This window comes from Tachyglossus aculeatus, chromosome 24 (assembly GCF_015852505.1).
Source record: "Tachyglossus aculeatus isolate mTacAcu1 chromosome 24, mTacAcu1.pri, whole genome shotgun sequence".
Lineage (NCBI taxonomy): Eukaryota > Metazoa > Chordata > Mammalia > Monotremata > Tachyglossidae > Tachyglossus > Tachyglossus aculeatus.
The window spans coordinates 23010777-23029746 of NC_052089.1; the positions used below are offsets into that span (position 1 = coordinate 23010777).

Genomic DNA, 18970 nt, shown 5'->3' on the forward strand with positions numbered 1-18970 from the left:
GAGGAAGGGCAGGGGGGCACGGACGAGCGCCCAGGGCACCCCCAAACCCACATCCTGTCTCCCCAGGGCACTCCAAAACCCACATCTCTCGCCCTCGGACACCGCAAAAACAATAGTCTCCGCCCCCGGGTAAACCAAAAGCAATATTCCCTGCCGCCGGGTACCCCAAAACCAATACTCCTCGCCTTCGGGAGCCCCAAAACCAATATCCCCCACCCCCGGACAGCCCAAAACCAACATCCCTCGCCCCCGGGGACCCCAAAACCAGTAACCCTCGCCCCCGGACAACCCAAAACCAATAACCCTCGCCCCCGGACAACCCCAAACCGACGTCGCTCGCCCCCGGGTACCCTCAAACCAGTATCCCTCGCCCCCGGACAACCCAAAACCAATATCCCTCGCCCCCGGACAACCCCAAACCGACGTCGCTCGCCCCCGGGTACCCCAAAGCCAGTATCCCTCGCCTCCGGGCACCCCAAGACCAATATCCCCCGCCCCCGGACACCCCCAAACCACCCGAAACCCAAGCCGGCGCCCACCCCGGCTCTCTGTGGGTGGCAGTCTGAGGAGCGGTTGGTTCATCCATCCCTTTAGTGGTAGCTAGTCAGTATCGATCCCCCGCGCCCCGGGCCCCCCCGCACCTTCGGGGAAGACGGCCCGCATCTTCAGATAGCTGGTGGTGAGGCGGATGATGGAGGCCTTGTCCAGCTGGGAGGTGATGGCCGAGGGCAGGGGCAGCAGCTTGGCCAGCTCGTAGAATTCCCCATTCTCCTTCTCCCGCCGCGTCTTGGCCGCGTTTTTGGATTTCTCCTTCATGGCGCCCCCGCGCCGGGCATGGCACCGCCCGGGCACCGGCTGGGCACCGGCTGGGCACTGGCTGGACGCCCCCCTGCCCTCCTGCCCTGGGCTGCGGCTTTCTTCCCGACGAGAGGAGAGCGCACGGGCGGAGGAGTCCCGGCCCAGCCCGGGCGGCCTGGAGGCGGAGGCGGGGGCGGGCAGGGGCGGGGCTGGGGGCGGGATAGGGGTGGGATGGGATGGGGGGGTGGGATGGGGGTGGGGGGGCGAGGGGCGTCCCCCTTAGGGGGCCCCGACCTGCCCTGCCCAGGCTGGGCCTGGGGGTAGGGACCGTCTCTCTATGTTGCCAACTTGGACTTCCCAAGCGCTTAGTCCAGTGCTCTGCACACAGTAGGCGCTCAATAAATACTACTGATTGATTGACTCCTCTGGGGGGCGGGCGGGACGATGATAACAGCAGTGCCCTGTGCACAGTAAGCGCTCAAGAGATTCATTCAGTCGTATTTAGTGAGCGCTTACTGTGTGCAGAGCGCCGGACGAAGCGCTTGGGAAGTCCAATCAGTCAATCAATCAATCGCATTTATGGAGCGCTTACTGTGTGCAGAGCGCTGGACGAAGCGCTTGGGAAGTCCAGTCAATCAATCAATCGTATTTATTTGAGCGCTTACTGTGTGCAGAGCGCTGGACGAAGCGCTTGGGGAAGTCCAAGTTGGCAACATCTAGAGACGGTCCCTACCCAACAGCGGGCTCACAGTCTGGAAGGGGGAGGCAGACAACAAAACATATTAACAAAATAAAATCCACAGAATAAATATGTACAAATAAAATAGAGTAATAAATACGTACAACCATATATACATAGAATAGCGCTTAGTCCAATCAATCAATTGTATTTATTAAGCGCTTACTGTGCGCAGAGCACTGTACTAAGCGCTTGGGAAGTACAAGTTGGCAACATATAGAGACGGTCCCTACCCAACAGTGGCTAGTCCAGTGCTCTGTACACAGTAAGCGCTCAAGAGATTCATTCAATCGCATTTACTGAGCGCTTAGTGTGTGCAGAGCGCTGGACGAAGCGCTTGGGAAGTCCAAGTTGGCAACATCTAGAGCCGGTCCCTACCCAACAGCGGGCTCACGGTCTAGAAGGGGGAGACGGACAACAAAACAAAACATATTAACAAAATAAAATAAATAGAACAAATATGTACAAATAAAATAGAGTAATAAATACGTACAAACATATATCCATATAATAGCGCTTAGTCCAGTGCTCTGTACGCAGTAAGCGCTCAAGGGATTCATTCAATCGTATTTATTGAGCGCTTACTGTGTGCACAGCACTGGACTAAGCGCTTGGGAAGTCCAAGTTGGCAACATCTAGAGACGGTCCCTACCCAACAGCGGGCTCACGGTCTAGAAGGGGGAGACGGACAACAAAACAAAACATATTAACAAAATAAAATAAATAGAATAAATATGTACAAATAAAATAGAGTAATAAATACGTACAAACATATATCCATATAATAGCGCTTAGTCCAGTGCTCTGTACGCAGTAAGCGCTCAAGGGATTCATTCAATCGTATTTATTGAGCGCTTACTGTGTGCACAGCACTGGACTAAGCGCTTGGGAAGTCCAAGTTGGCAACATCTAGAGACGGTCCCTACCCAACAGCGGGCTCACAGTCTAGAAGGGGGAGACAGAGAACAAAACATCTTAACAAAATAAAATCAATAGAATAAATATGTACAAATAAAATAGAGTAATAAATACGTACAACCATATATACATATAACAGCGCTTAGTCCAGTGATCTGTACACAGTAAGCGCTCAAGAAATTCATTCAATCGTATTTATTGAGCGCTTACTGTGTGCAGAGCGCTGGACGAAGCGCTTGGGAAGGACAAGTCGGCAACATCGAGAGACGGTCCCTACCCAACAGAGGGCTCACAGTCTAGAAGGGGGAGACGGACAACAAAACACAACATATTAACAAAATCAAATAAATAGAATAAATATGTACAAATAAAATGAATAGAGTAATAAATCCGTAAAAAATACATCTATCCAGGTGCTGTGGGGAGGGGAAGGAGGTAAGGCGGGGGCGAGGGGGAGAGGGAGGAGGGGGAGAGAAAGGAGGGAATTCAAATACGATTGAATGAATGAATGAACAAAAAATAAATAAATTTTGGTATTTGTTAAGCGCTTACTATGTGCAAAGCACTGTTCTAAGCGCTGGGGAGGATACAAGGTGATCAGGTTGTCCCATGTGGGGCTCACAATATTAATCCCCATTTTCCAGATGAGGTGACTGAGGCCCAGAGAAGTGAAGTGACTTGCCCAAAGTCACACAGCTGAATGATGGTATTTTGTTAAGCGCTTACTGTGTGCCAAGCACTGTTCTAAGCGCTGGGGGGGATACAAGGTAATCACAATAATAATAATGATGGTATTTGTTAAGCGTTTACTATGTGTCAAGCACTGTTCTAAGCGCTGGGGGGGATACAAGGTAATCACAATAATAATAATGATGGTATTTGTTAAGCGCTTACTGTGTGCCAAGCATTGTTCTAAGCGCTGGCGGGGGGAATAGAAGGTAATCACAATAATAATACTGATGGTATTTGTTAAGTGCTTACTAGGTGCCAAGCACTGTTCTAAGCGCTGGGGGGATACAAGGTAATAATAACAATAATAATAATAATACTGATGGTATTTGTTAAGCGCTTACTGTGTGCCAAGCACTGTTCTAAGCGCTGGGGTAGATCCAAAGTAATAATAATAATAATAGTATTTGTTATTAAGCGCTTACTAGGTGCCAAACACTGTTCTAAGCGCCTGGGGGGGGGGGGGGGCGGATAGAAGGTAATCACAATAATAATAATGATGGTATTTATTAAGCGCTTACTAGGTGCCAAGCATTGTTCTAAGCGCTGTGGCAGGGGATAGAAAGTAATCACGATAATAATAATGATGGAATTTGTTAAGCGCTTACTAGGTGCCAAGCACTGTTCTAAGCGCTGGGAGTGATGCAAGGTAATAATAACAATAATAATAATACTGATGGTATTTGTTAAGCGCTTACTGTGTGCCAAGCACTGTTCTAAGCGCTGGGGTAGATACAAAGTAATAATAATAATAGTATTTGTTATTAAGCGCTTACTATGTGCCAAGCACTGTTCTAAGCGCTGGGGGGGATAGAAGGTAATCACAATAATAATAATGATGGTATTAAGCGCTTACTAGGTGCCAAGCACTGTTCTAAGCGCTGGGGGAGATACAAAGTAATAATAATAATAGTATTTGTTATTAAGCGCTTACTATGTGCCAAGCACTGTTCTAAGCGCTGGGGGAGATACAAGGTAATAATAATAATGATGGTATTTGTTAAGTGCTTACTAGGTGCAAAGCACTGTTCTAAGCACTGGGGGAGATACAAGGTAATAATAATAGTGATGGTATTTGTTAAGCGCTTACTAGGTGCCAAGCACTGTTCTAAGCGCTGGGGTAGATACAAAGTAATAATAATAATAGTATTTGTTATTAAGCGCTTACTATGTGCCAAGCACTGTTCTAAGAGCTGGGGGGATAGAAGGTAATCACAATAATAATAATGATGGTATTAAGCGCTTACTAGGTGCCAAGCACTGTTCTAAGCGCTGGGGGAGATACAAGGTAATAATAATAATGATGGTATTTGTTAAGCGCTTACTAGGTGCCAAGCACTGTTCTAATCACTGGGGGAGATACAAGGTAATAATAATAATGATGGTATTTGTTAAGCGCTTACTAGGTGCCAAGCACTGTTCTAAGCGCTGGGGTAGATACAAAGTAATAATAATAATAGTATTTGTTATTAAGCGCTTACTATGTGCCAAGCACTGTTCTAAGCGCTGGGGTGGGGGGGAATAGAAGGTAATCACAATAATAATAATAATGGTATTAAGCGCTTACTAGGTGCCAAGCACTGTTCTAAGCACTGGGGGAGATACAAGGTAATAATAATAATAATAATGATGATGGTATTTTGTTAAGCGCTTACTATGTGCCAAGCACTGTTCTAAGCGCTGGGAGAGATACAAGGTAATAATAATAATATTTTGTTAAGCGCTTACTATGTGACAAGCACTGATCTAAGCGCTAGGGAAGATACAAGGTAATAATAATAATAATAATGGTATTTGTTAATAATAATAATGATGGTGGTATTTGTTAAGCGCTTACTATGTGCCAAGCACTGTTCTAAGCGCTGGGGTAGATACAAAGTAATCAGGTTGTCCCACATGGGGCTCACAGCCTTAATCTCCATTTTACAGATGAGGGAACTGAGGCCCAGAGAAGTGAAGTGACTTGCCCAAAGTCACACAGCAGACAAACGGCGAGCCGGGGTTTGAACCCATGACCTCTGACTCCAAAGCCTGTGCTCTTTCCACTGAGCCACGCTGCTTCTCTAGCCACGCTGTTAAGCGCTTACTATGTGCCAAGCACTGTTCTAAGCGCTGGGGGAGATACAAGGTAATAATAATAATGGTATCTGTTAAACTATTTGCCAAGCACTATCCTAAGCTCTGGGGGAGATACATGGTAATAATAATGATGGTATTTGTTAAGCGCTTACTATGTGAAGAGCACTGTTCTAAGCGCTGGGGGGGGGAAACAAGGTAATCAGGTTGTCTCCAGGTGGGGCTCACAGTCTTCATCCCCATTTTCCAGATGAGGGAACTGAGGCCCAGAGAAGTAAAGTGACTGGCCCAAAGCCACACAGCTGATAGAAGAAGCAGACTGTGAGCCCGTTGCTGGGTAGGGACCGTCTCTATATGTTGCCGACTTGTACTTCAAGCGCTTAGTACAGTGCTCGGCCCACAGTAAGTGCTCAATAAATACGATTGATTGATTGATTGATTGAGTCCGGGGGCCAGTCGCCATCTGGGCTTCCTCTCACCTTGGATTAACAATCATATTACTAATAATGACATTTATTATGGCAAGTCACTTCACATCTCTGGGCCTCAGTTGCCTCATCTGTAAAATGGGGATTCATTCATTCATTCATTCACTCGTATTTCTTGAGTGCTTACTGTGTGCAGAGCACTGGACTAAGCGCTTGGGAAGTACAAGTAGGCAACGTATAGAGACGGTCCCTACCCGACAGCGGGCTCACAGTCTAGAAGGGGGAGACAGAAAACAAAACAAAACATATTCACAAGATAAAATTAATAGAATAAACATGTACAAATAAAATAAATAAATAAATAAATATGAAGACTGTGAGCCCCCTATGGGACAACCTGATCATCTTGTAACCTCCCCAGCGCTTAGAATAGTGCTTGGCACATAGTAAGCGCTTAATAAATGCCATTATGATTATTATTATTATTATTAAGTGCTTACTATGTGCACGCACTGTTCTAAGCGCTGGGGAGGTTACAAGGTGATCAGGTTGTCCCACGGGGGGGGGGCTTACCCCATTTTACAGATGAGGGAACTGAGGCCCAGAGAAGGGAAGCGACTCTCCCAAAGTCACACAGCTGACAAGGGGTGGAGCCGGGATTTGCTTTGCACATAGTAAGCGCTTAATAAATGCCATTATTATTATAACTATCATAATAATAAAACCAATAATAATTATATCATTATATTTTTACAACATTATATTATTATATATAATAATATAACATTATAATATAATATAATATAATTATTATTATCTCCTCCAGGAAGCCTTCCCAGATTAAGCTCCGTTTTCCTTCATCCCCCACTCCCTCCTGCTTCACCGCACTTACGTCCACACCTCTCCTTTTATTTATTTCTATTAATACGTCCACCCCTATCATTTTATGTCCACTAATGTCTGTCTCCCTCCCCCTCCAGAAGGTGGGCCCGCTGCGGGCAGGGACTGCCTCCTGCTGTACTGGACTTTCCGAGCGTTTAGTCCAGCGCTCTGCACGCAGTGAGAGCTCAGTAAATAATAATAATAATAATAATAATAATAATAATAATAATAATAATAAACAGCGTGGCTCAGTGGAAAGAGCCCGGGCTTTGGAGTCCGAGGTCGTGGGTTCAAATCCCAGCTCCGCCACTTGTCAGCTATGTGACTTTGGGCAAGTCACTTCACTTCTCTGGGCCTCAGTTCCCTCATCTGGAAAATGGGGATTGAGACTGTGAGCCCCACGTGGGCCAACTTGATCACTTTGTAAACTCCCCAGTGCTTAGAACAGTGCTTTGCACGTAGTAAGCGCTTAATAAATGCCATTATTATTATTATTATTATTATTATTATTGTTATTATTATTATTAAATACGACTGACCGAATGAATGACAGGGATGAAAAGCCGCGTGGCCTAGTGGCCAGAGCGCGGGCTTGGGAGTCGGAGGCCGTGGGTTCTAATCCCGGCTCCACTGTGTGACTTTGGGCGAGTCACTTCACTTCTCTGGGCCTCAGTTCCCTCATCTGGTAAATGGGGACGAATAATAATAATAATGATGGCACTTATTAAGCGCTTAAGCTGTGTGCCAAGTACTGTTCCAAGCGCTGGGGAAGTTACAAGATGATCAGGTTGTCCCTCGGGGGGGCTCACAGTCTTAATCCCCATTTTCCAGATGAGGGAACTGAGGCCCAGAGAAGTGAAGTGACTCGCCCAAAGTCACACAGCTGACAAGCGGTGGAGTCGGGGTTTGAACCCATGACCTCTGACTCCAAAGCCCTGAGCCACGCTGACTGTGAGCCCCGTGTGGGGCAACCTGATCACCTTGGACCTCCCCCAGCGCTTAGAACAGTGCTTGGCACACAGTTAGCGCTTAATAAATGCCATTATTATTATTATTATTATCATTATTATTATTATTATTACCTACTCCAGCGCTTAGAACAGTGCTTGACGCATAGCAATCGCTTAACAAATACCATCACTGTTATTATCATTACTATTATTATCTACTCCAGCGATTAGAACAGTGCTTCGCACGTAGAAAGTGCTTAACAAATACCATCATTGTTATATTATAATAATTATTATCATTATCTACTCCTTTGTTATTATTATCATTATTATTATCATTATTATCTACTCCAGCGCTTAGAACGGTGCCCGCCGCATAGTAAGCGCTTAACAAATTCCATCGTTATTATTATTATTATCTACTCCAGCGCTTAGTACGGTGCCCGCCACATAGTAATCAATCAATCGTATTTATTGAGCGCTTACTGTGTGCAGAGCACTGTACTAAGCAGCGTTTAACAACGTGGTTTAGTGGGAAGAGCCCGGGCTCGGGAGTCGGAGGTCATGGGTTCGAATCCCGGCTCCGCCACTGATCAGCTGTGTGACCTTGGGCAAGTCACTTCATTCAATTAATTCATTCAATCGCATTTATTGAGCGCTTACTGTGTGCAGAGCACTGGACTAGGCGCTTGGGAAGTACAAGTTGGCAGCTTCACTGTTCTGTGCCTCAGTTCCCCTCATCTGGAAAATGGGGATTGGGACTGTGAGCCCCACGTGGGACACCCTGATTACCTTGTATCTTTCCCAGTGCTTAGAACAGGGCTTGGCACATAGTAAGCGCTTAACAAATACCATCATTATTATTATTAATATTATTAACTCCAGCGCTTAGAACGGTGCCTGGCACATAGTAAGCACTTATCAAATAGCATTATTATTATCATTATTATTATTATTATTATTATCAACTCCAGTGCTTAGAACGGTGCTTGGCACATAGTGAGCACTTAATAGCATTATTATTATTATTATTATTATTATTATTGTTATTATTATTATTATTATCATTATTATCAACTCCAGCGCCTGGCACATAGTAAGCGCTTAACAAATAGCGTTATTATTATTATTATTAATAAACTCCGGCGCTTAGAACGGTGCCTGGCACATAGTGAGCGCTTGATAGACTGTGAGCCCACTGTTGGGTAGGGACCGTCTCTATATGTTGCCGACTTGGACTTCCCAAGCGCTTAGTACAGTGCTCTGCACACAGTAAGTGCTCAATAAATACGATTGAATGAATGAATGATAGCATTATTATTATTCTTATCATCAACTCCAGCGCCTGGCACATAACAGGCGCTTAACAAATAGCATTATTATTATTATTATTATTATTAACTCCAGCGCTTAGAACGCTGGAGAGAACGCTTAGAGAGAAGCAGCATGGCTCAATCAATCAATCAATTGTATTTATTGAGTGCTTACTGTGTGCAGAGCACTGTACTAAGCGCTTAACAGTGGAAAGAGCCCGGGCTTTGGAGTCAGAGGTCATGGGTTCAAATCCCGGCTCCGCCAGTTGTCAGCTGGGTGACTTTGGGCAAGTCACTTTACTTCTCTGGGCCTCAGTTCCCTCATCTGGAAAATGGGGATGAAGACTGTGAGCCCCCCGTGGGACAACCTGATCATCTTGTAACCTCCCCAGCGCTTAGAACAGTGCTTTGCACATAGTAAGCGCTTAACAAATACCATCATCATCAACAGTGCTTGGCACATAGTAAGGGATTAACAAATATTATTATTATTATTATCATCATCATCAACTCTAGCGCCTGGCACATAGTAAGCACTTAAAAAATAGCATTATTATTATTATTATTATTAACCCCACCGCTTAGAATGGTGCCTGGCACATAGTAAGGGATGAACAAATACTATTATTATTATTATCATAAACTCTAGCACCTGGCACATAGTAAGCGCTTAACAAATAGCATTATTATTATTGTTGTTATTATCAACTCCAGCGCTTAGAACAGTGCCTGGCACATAGTAAGCACTTAACAAATAGCATTATTATTATTATTAACTCCAGCGCTTAGAATGGTGCCTGGCACATAGTAAGGGATTAACAAATATTATTATTATTATTACTATTATCATCAACTCTAGCTCCTGGCACATAGTAAGCACTTAACAAATAGCATTATTATTATTATTGTTATTATCAACTCCAGCGCTTAGAACGGTGCCTGGCACATAGTAAGCACTTATCAAATAGCATTATTATTATTAACTACATCGCTTAGAACGGTGCCTGGCACATAGTAAGGGATGAACTAATATTATTATTATCATCAACTCTAGCGCCTGGCACATAATAAGTGCTTAACAAATAGCATTATTATTATTATTGTTATTATCAACTCCAGCGCTTAGAATGGTGCCTGGCACATAGTAAGTGCTTAACAAATAGCATTATTATTATTATTATTATTAACTCCAGCGCTTAGAACGGTGCCTGGCACATAGTAAGGGATGAACAAATGTTATTATTATTATTATCAACTCTAGCGCCTGGCACATAGTAAGTGCTTAACAAATAGCATTATTATTATTATTATTCTCAACTCTAGCATTTAGAACTGTGCCTGGCACATAGTAAGCGCTTAACAAATAACATTATTATTATTAACTCCAGCGCTTAGAACAGTGCCTGGCACATAGTAAGGGATTAACAAATATTATTATTATTATTATTATCAACTCTAGCGCCTGGCACATAGTAGGCACTTAACAAATAGCATTATTATTATTATTATTATTCTCAACTCCAGTGCTTAGAACGGTGCCTGGCACATAGTAAGCGCTTAACGAATAGCATTATCATTATTATTATTATTAACTCCAGTGCTTAGAACGGTGCCTGGCATATAGTAAGGTATTAACAAATATTATTATTATTATCATCAACGCTAGCGCCTGGCACATAGTAAGAGCTTAACAAATAGCATTATTATTATTATTATTATCAACTCCAGTGCTTAGAACAGTGCCTGGCACATAGGAAGGAATAAACAAATATTATTATTATTAATATCATCAACTCTAGCACCTGGCACATAGTGAGTGCTTAACAAATAACATTATTATTATTATTATTATTCTCAACTCCAGCACTTAGAACGGTGCCTGGCACATAGTAAGGGATGAACAAATATTATTATTATTATTATCATCAACTCTAGCGCTTGGCACATAGTAAGCGCTTAGCAAATAGCATTATTATTATTATTATTATTATTCTCAACTCCAGCGCTTTGAACGGTGCCTGGCACATAGTAAGCGCTAGACAAAAATATTATTATTATTGTTATTATCTACTTCAGCGCTTAGAACGGTGCTCGACACATAGTGAGTGCTTAACAAAGGCCATAAAAAACCCCACCAAACGTGCACCAAAGCAGAGCCCCCTTCCACACTCTGCCTCGGCTATCTGAAATCAATCAATCAATCGTATTTATTGAGCGCTTACTGTGTGCAGAGCACTGTACTAAGCGCTTGGGAAGTCCAAGTTGGCAACATCTAGAGACGGTCCCTACCCAACAGCGGGCTCACAGTCTAGAAGGGGGAGACAGAGAACAAAACCAAACATATTAACAAAATAAAATAAATAGAATAGATATGTACAAGTAAAATAAATAGCTTGGCAGCCGACACTCGCCCCATCTGATGCCCTTTTTCCTATCGGATGGCCACATGCCACCCTTGGGGAGCCCCCCCAAGTGCCCAGTGGCCCAAATCATCGTGGCTCAGTGGAATAATAATAAATAATAAATGCCATTATTACTTAACATCTCTGGGCCTCAGTTCCCTCATCTGTAAAATGGGGATGAAAACTGTGAGCCCCACGTGGGACAACCTGATCACCTTGTAACTTCCCCAGCTCTTAGAACAGTGCTTTGCACTTAGTAAGCACTTAATAAATGTCATCATCATCATTATTATTATTATTACTTAACATCTCTGGGCCTCAATTCCCCCATCTGTAAAATGGGGATGAAGACTGTGAACCCCCTGTGGGACAACCTGATCACCTTGTATCCTCCCCAGCGCTTAGAACAGTGCTTTGCACATAAATGCCATCATCATTATCATTATTATTATTATTACTTAACATCTCTGGGCCTCAGTTCCCTCATCTGTAAAATAGGGATGAAGACTGTGAGCCCTCCGTGGGACAACCTGATCACCTTGTATCCTTCCCAGAGCTTAGAACAGTGCTTTGCACATAGTAAGTGCTTAATAAATGCGATCATCATCATCATCATCATTATTATTATTACTTAACATCTCCGGGCCTCAGTTCCCTCATTTGCAATATGGATATGAAGATTATGAGCCCCCCGTGGGCAACCTGATCACCTTGTATCTTCCCCAGCACTTAGAAGAGTGCTTTGCACATAGTAAGTGCTTAATAAATGCTATTATTATTATTATTACTTAACATCTCTGGGCCTCAGTTCCCTCATCTGTAAAATGGGGATGAAGATTGTGAGCCCCACGTGGGACAGCCTAATCACCTTGTATCAACCCCAGCGCTTAGAACAGTGCTTTGCACACAGTAAGCGCTGAATAAATGCCATCACCATCATCATTATTGCTTAACATCTCTGGGCCTCAGTTCCCTCATCTGTAAAATGGGGATTAAGACTGTGAGCCCCCCGTGGGAGAACCTGACCACCTTGTAATCTCCCCAGCGCTTAGAACGGTGCTTGGCACATAGTAAGTGCTTAACAAATGCTATTATTATTATTATTATTATTATTATTATTTCACTGGCAACAGAGTGCAGTTGGTATAACGCTCCCTACGCGCCCTTCTCCCCCCCCCCCCTCCCCCCTTTCCGCGGCCGCGGAATAAAAGAATTTCCCTGGTGGGGGGCAACGCACCGAAAAGGACCGGTAACCAACAAATGGGCCATTCCCCTGCCTCGGCTCCACTTGTGAGCCAACTGTTGGATAGGGACCGTCTCTATATGTTGCCAACTTGGACTCCCCAAGCGCTTAGTACAGTGCTCTGCACACAGTAAGCGCTCAATAAATACGACTGAATGAATGAATGAATGCTCAGTTCATTGCCTCGGGGGGAAGGGGCCAGGTGGGCCGGCTGAAGATGATGATAATAATAATCATAATAATGATAATAATAATAATAATAATAATAATAATAGCTGTATTTGTTAATCTATCAATCAATCGTATTTATTGAGCGCTTCCTGTGTGCAGAGCACTGTACTAAGCGCTTGGGAAGTACAAGTTGACAACAGATTGAGACGGTCCCTACCCAACAGCGGGCTCACAGTCTAGAAGGGGGAGACAGACAACTAAACAAAACATATTAACAAAATAAAATAAGTAGAATAAATATGTACAAGTACAATAAAGAAATAAATAGGGTAATAAATCCGTCCAAACATATATCCATCTATCCAGGTGCTGTGGGGAAGGGAAGGAGGGAAGGCAGGTGGGGGGGGGGGGGGATGGAGAGGGGGAGGAGGGGGAGCGGAGGGGGAGGAGGGGGAGCGGAGGGGGAGGAGGGGGCTCAGTCTGCGTGACTTTGGGCAAGTCACTTCACTTCTCTGGGCCTCAGTTCCCTCATCTGTAAAATGGGGATTAAGACGGTGAGCCCCCCGCGGGCCAACCTGATCACCTTGTAATAATAATGATGGCATTTATCAAGCGCTTATGTGCAAAGCGCTGTTAACCTCCCCAGCGCTTAGAACAGTGCTTTGCACACAGTAAGCGCTTAATAAATGCCATCATTATTAAGTGGCGAAGCCAGGATCAGAACCCATGACCTCTGGCTCCCAAGCCACTGAGCCACACTGCTTCTCCATTAATAATAAACAGACACATACCCTGCCCACGACGAGTCTGCCTGAGATCCAACCTCTTTCTTGGGGAGACAGGACCCCTGGTTGTTGCAAACCTGTACTTCCCAAGCGCTTAGTCCAGTGCTCTGCACACAGGAAGCGCTCAATAAATACGATTGAAGGATAGAATGGAGGAACGGTCACAGGCGAGCTGCTTAGGAGCCACCTGTCTTCCTACAGCACGTGTTTTCCCGGGCCCTCGACGCCATTCCCAAGTTCATTCATTCATTCAGTCGTATTTATTGAGCATTTACTGTGTGCAGAGCACTGGACTAAGCACTTGAGAAGGACAAGTTGGCAACATACAGAGACGGTCCCTACCTAACAACGGGCTCACAGACTAGTGTGTGATACCAACATTATTATACAGTGCTCTGCACACAGTAAGCACTCAATAAATATGATTGAATGAATGAATAATTTGTACTCTCCCAAGTGCTTAGTACAGTGCTCTGCACACAGTAAGCGCTCGGTAAATCCGATTGAATTGGATTGGATGAACAAGGGCCACTCACCCAAGTTATCTGGTCTTCTAGACTCTGAGCCCACTGTTGGATAGGGACCGTCTCTATATGTTGCCAACTTGTACTTCCCAAGCACTTAGTACAGTGCTCTGCACGCAGTAGGCACTCAATAAATATGATTGAATGAATGAATAGTGGGCAGAGGTGGAAGGAAGACGTCTCCTCAGTCACGGGCAACCTTCGTCCCACCGGAGCCTCCTTGAGGTCAGCCATCCATCAATCTATCGGTGGCATTTATTGAGCGCTCATTCATTCATTCAATCGTATTTATTGAGCTCTTACTGTGTGCAGAGCACTGTACTAAGCGCTTGGGAAGTCCAAGTTGGCAACATATAGAGATAGCCCCTACCCAACAGCGGGCTCACGCTCACCCTGTGCAGGGCACTGTGCTAACCTCTGCAGTACAACAAAGTTGGTAGACATGCTCTCCGGCCATGAGAATCACCCCCGTTAGAAGAGAATAATAAAAAAAAAATAATAATAATAATGGCATTTGTTAAGCGCTTACTATGTGCAAAGCACTGTTCTAAGTGCTGAAGCAGCATGGTTTAGTGGAAGAGCCCGGGCTTGGGAGTCAGAGGTCGTGGGTTCTAATGCCGCTCCGCCACTTGTCTGCTGGGTGACCTTGGGCAAGATGCCTAACTTCTCTGTGCCTCAGTGACCTCATCTGTAAAATGGGGATGGAGACTGTGAGCCCCAGGTGGGACAACCTGATTACCCTGTATCTACCCCAGCATTCAGAACAGTGCTTGGCACATGGTAAGTGCTTAATAAATACCATAATTGTTATTATTAATAATAATAATTTTTATAATAACAAAACAATTATTTTATTAATAAAATTAAACATAAAAATAATTAATAATAAAATAATAATATATTAATAATAATAATAATTATTATTATTATTAATAAGAAGAAAGTGGACCCTTTCAAAGGTCCCTGGCAGGGTGTGACCCCTAAGCCCCTACTTCGGGTGGAGCCATCAGGGCTGATGAATTTCCGCACCTGGAACTGTCCAACAAAGTCCACCTGTGTGCAGAGGAGACCGAGCGCTGGTGTTGGGAGGCCAGGCCCACTCACTGACCCAGGGCTTTGCTTTCAGCCCCACAGAAAAAATCAAACTATTTTCCTCGGGCCCCACCGGATTATTTAGCCGGGTTGGCGGCCACGCGGTTCTCCCAGGCCGTTTCGGGTTGGATATTCCTATTCATTATCTTGAGCAAATACTGGCCTCCGCCGATCAGCGCCGAGTCAAAACGCAAGACGCTTCTTGGGGCCGCAGCGGATGGCGGAAGAGGTGAAAGTCTTCGCTGGAGCCTGCCGGGCAATCTATCAGACCCGGGGAGGAAATCCCCATCCAGCATCCAGGACACACGGGGGAAAGACATCGGGGAGCGCGGGATTTTTTTCATTACATTTGTTAGAAACCCTTTGAACGTTATTTGACAGTAGAATGTATTTTCCTAGCTCTGTCTGTTGATCTATATTTCTCAATGACCCTTGGCTTCTCTGAACAGTGTGACTAATCTTCAGCGCGGATGAGTAATGGATCTTTCAGGAACACAGAAGTTTGGAGGCAGGAGGTAAGGGTTTGACCATTTGAGGTTGTTTAACATTGGGTACTTTGTGAAGGTTGTCATAGGAACGCGAGCAAACCCTTTTAAGGAGCCTTTATGCATGCATTATTCATAATTAAGAAGTGATTCATGGAAGCTGCTTTCTACATTCTCACTAGTTCTGTTCAAACATGCTATTGAGCCGTGTGGAATAAATAATACAATCTGCCCTGGGTTTTAGAAAAGCTCGAGAGGTTGAAGTGATGACTTCAAGTAGTTCCGAGACAACAGGGTAACCCCTGAGGTGGCTCTCATAATCTCGCGAAGGCTACGCTATCGACGCATGCTTCAGGGACACGACGTGGCACGGTGCGGGATAAATGAAACCATCTCCCTAATTACCCGTGGGTACGTGTTTCTGCTGAGCCGAAAAGTCACGGACTAGAGTAGTCCAAGGGGTTGTCTCCTCCTCCGGACACTTTCGGAAAGAGTCTGTGCTTTGGGAATTCCAGGGCCCGAAGGTTTATCGGTGGATGTCTACCAAGGCCCGGGGACGGAGGGTGAGCCAGTGAGCCCTGGCCTGACGGATCCTCAGGCCGCGAGGAGGCCGATTTATCCAGACGAACCGGGGCCGAGGTGAGTTCCGGTAATTTGTTCCCTGAGGGGACTAGAAAGATGTCCTGTGCGGAGCCGGTGGCCGACACCTGGGGTTGGGAGAGTGCTGTCACTCTGACGGCGGCTTCGAAGGCCTCTTGGCTGATTTCGATCTGCCTCGCAGCTGAGGCGCTGCCTGGGCCCGGCTCGATGCCCGCTGGGATCCGGCTCAGCGATCCAATACGGGATGTGAGGTCGGATGGCACAGCAGGACCCTCGGGGGGCTCAGCAGGCCTGGGCCAGGGTATATCCATGAAGGATGTGGTGGGGAGGGACCTCACGGCTGCTTGTTCTCTCCGCACCTTGCTCCCCAGTGCCCCTCACCTGGTGACATGAGCTCACTGTTGAGTAGGGACTGTCCCTATATGTTACCAACTTGTACTTCCCAAGTGCTTAGTACAGTGCTCTGCACACAGTAAGCGCTCAATATGATTGATTGATTGATATCCCCCCAAACTGGTACCAGGGGCCGGCGCTTAGTACAGTGCCTTGCACATAACAAATGCTTAAGAAGCACCATAACTATTATCATTATCTGCAGCAGATTCTCTGCCCCTTCAAACTCGGGTTTTCGGCTTTAATTGGGGTGTTCATTCATTCATTCATTCATTCAATCGTATTTATTTGAGAGCTTACTGTGTGCAGAGCACTATACTAAGCGCTTGGGAAGTACAGGTTGGCAACGTATAGAGACGGTCCCTACCCAACAATAATAATAATAATAATGATGATGGCATTTATTAAGCGCTTACTATGTGCAAAGCACTGTTCTAAGTGCTGGGGAGGTTACAGGGTGATTAGGTTGTCCCACGGAGGGTTCACAGTCTTAATCCCCATTTTACAGATGAGGGAATTGAGGCCCAGAGAAGTGAAGTGACTTGCCCAAAGTCACACAGCTGACAGTTGGCAGAGCCAGGATTTGAACCCATGACCTCTGACTTCAAAGCCCGGGCTCTTTCCAGTGAACCACGCTGCTTCCCCTGAAGCAGTAGGCTCACAGTCTAGAAGGGTGTTCCAGAAGCGCTTACTATGTGCCAACTTTACTGTACTGCACTCTCCAAAGTGTTTAGTACAGTGCTCTGCACACAGTAGGTGCTCAATAAACACCATTCACTGATTGCCCAAACCCTCTGTTGAACACTGGCAGATGCAGGAAAACTAGACAGGAAGCAGTCCCTCTTCCACAGAGGATTCACAAACCTATGGCAACAGTTCACTTCACCTTCATCTTTTTAGGAGGGAGGGAGAACACGGACCTCCTGCCCATTTCGCAGATGAGGAAGCCGAGGCCCGGAGCAGTTCCGAGACTTGCCTGAAGCCGGTCGGTAGCAGAGTCGGGACTGGAACAGGAACCCTGATTCCCAGCTCCTTCAACCAGGCCAGGCTGGCTCTCTGCTCCTGCCCTGAGTGGTCCCTCGTCTGGAGAACGGCCTTCCGGTACGCACGGCGCTCAGCTGATGCTGATGGTGTAAAAACACTCCACTGAAAACCAACCGATGGGGAAGTGGCATAGTGAACCACCGAGCAGTGAGGATCGGCGAGCCACCGAACCCTGGTACGAGGGCCAAGGGCATCACAAGGAAACCCAGCTTCTCCATCTCTACTTTCTCCCCATTCTGTCGCTGGAATGGGACTCGGCTGACCGGGACGGGAACTCTCCGCCTGAGTTCTCCACGCCACGGCCACCTCTCTGGGACGTCCTCACAGTTTCCACCAGGCAGCTCTCCTGCCCATTAATCTGCAGGGCTAATGTCACTTTGCCTGCCACCATGTGTTGGGTAGGGACCGTCTCTATATGATGCCAATTTGTACCTCCCAAACGCTTAGTCCAGTGCTCTGCACACAGCAAGCGCTCAATAAATATGATTGCATGAATGAATGAATGAATGAATGCCCTCTCGGGCAGCCGGTGGCCCTCGGTGGGCCTACCTTTTTCCGGTTGGGATGGGGTGGACGGGGGGGAAGAGAAGGAGGGCCATTGGGAGGGATTTTCTCCCGGGCCAGCTGTTCTGCTCCCTCTCATTGGGTGGCCCCAAAGACCACCTGCTTCGCCCACCCCTATGGCCCGCTGGGCTCTTCAACAGCCCCTCTGAGCTCATCCAGCTGTTAGCCGACCCCTCGGAGGTCACGGGCCTGATTGCATCCAAGTCACCCTGTGATTCGGGTGAGCTCCCACCCTCCCACCCCATTCCCAGTGTCAGGTTTAGCCTCGGGCCCCTACAGCAGGACCAACAAAACCACGGCTGTAGAACAGAGACTCCTACCCAACTCAATTCCTTCCTCGTCAGGCTTGTGCGCCGGAGGAATAAAAACCCCAAACACCTCTCTTTCGTGCTGTATCTTCAACAACAATTCAAGTAGAACCGTCCCCCTCCTGCCTAACCTCACTCACTGAAGCTGCGTGGCTCATTGGGCTCTAACTCCCAAGCCCGGGCTTTTTCCACTGGGCCACGCTGCTTCTCTAATAATAATAATAATGGTGGCATTGGTTAAGCTCTATGTGCCAGGCACTGTACTGAGCACTGGGATCGAGACAAGTAAATGGGGTTAGGCAAAGTCCCTGTCCCACATGGGGCTTACGGTCTTACTCCCCATTTGGCAGATGAGGCAACCGAGGCAAAGAGAAGTGAAGTGACTTGCCCAAGGTCACACGGCAGACAAGTGGCGGAGCCGGGATTAGAAACCAGGTCCTTCTGAACCCCAGGGCCATGTTCTCTCCGCTACAACTCCCTGGCCTGGAATGTCCTCCCCTCCTCAAATCCAACAGACAATTCCTCT

General features: G+C 46.1%; 1 protein-coding gene across 1 annotated transcript in view; it reads right to left on the reverse strand.

Annotated features, from left to right (window-relative positions):
- Nucleotides 1–816, reverse strand: part of SIM2 (SIM bHLH transcription factor 2) — a 47888-nt gene extending 47072 nt beyond the window's left edge. The window contains exon 1 of the mRNA XM_038766168.1: nt 642–816. Within this exon, the coding sequence (XP_038622096.1) occupies nt 642–816 (175 nt within the window). The remainder of the gene's footprint in view (nt 1–641) is intronic.
- Nucleotides 817–18970: the final 18154 nt, after the last annotated feature.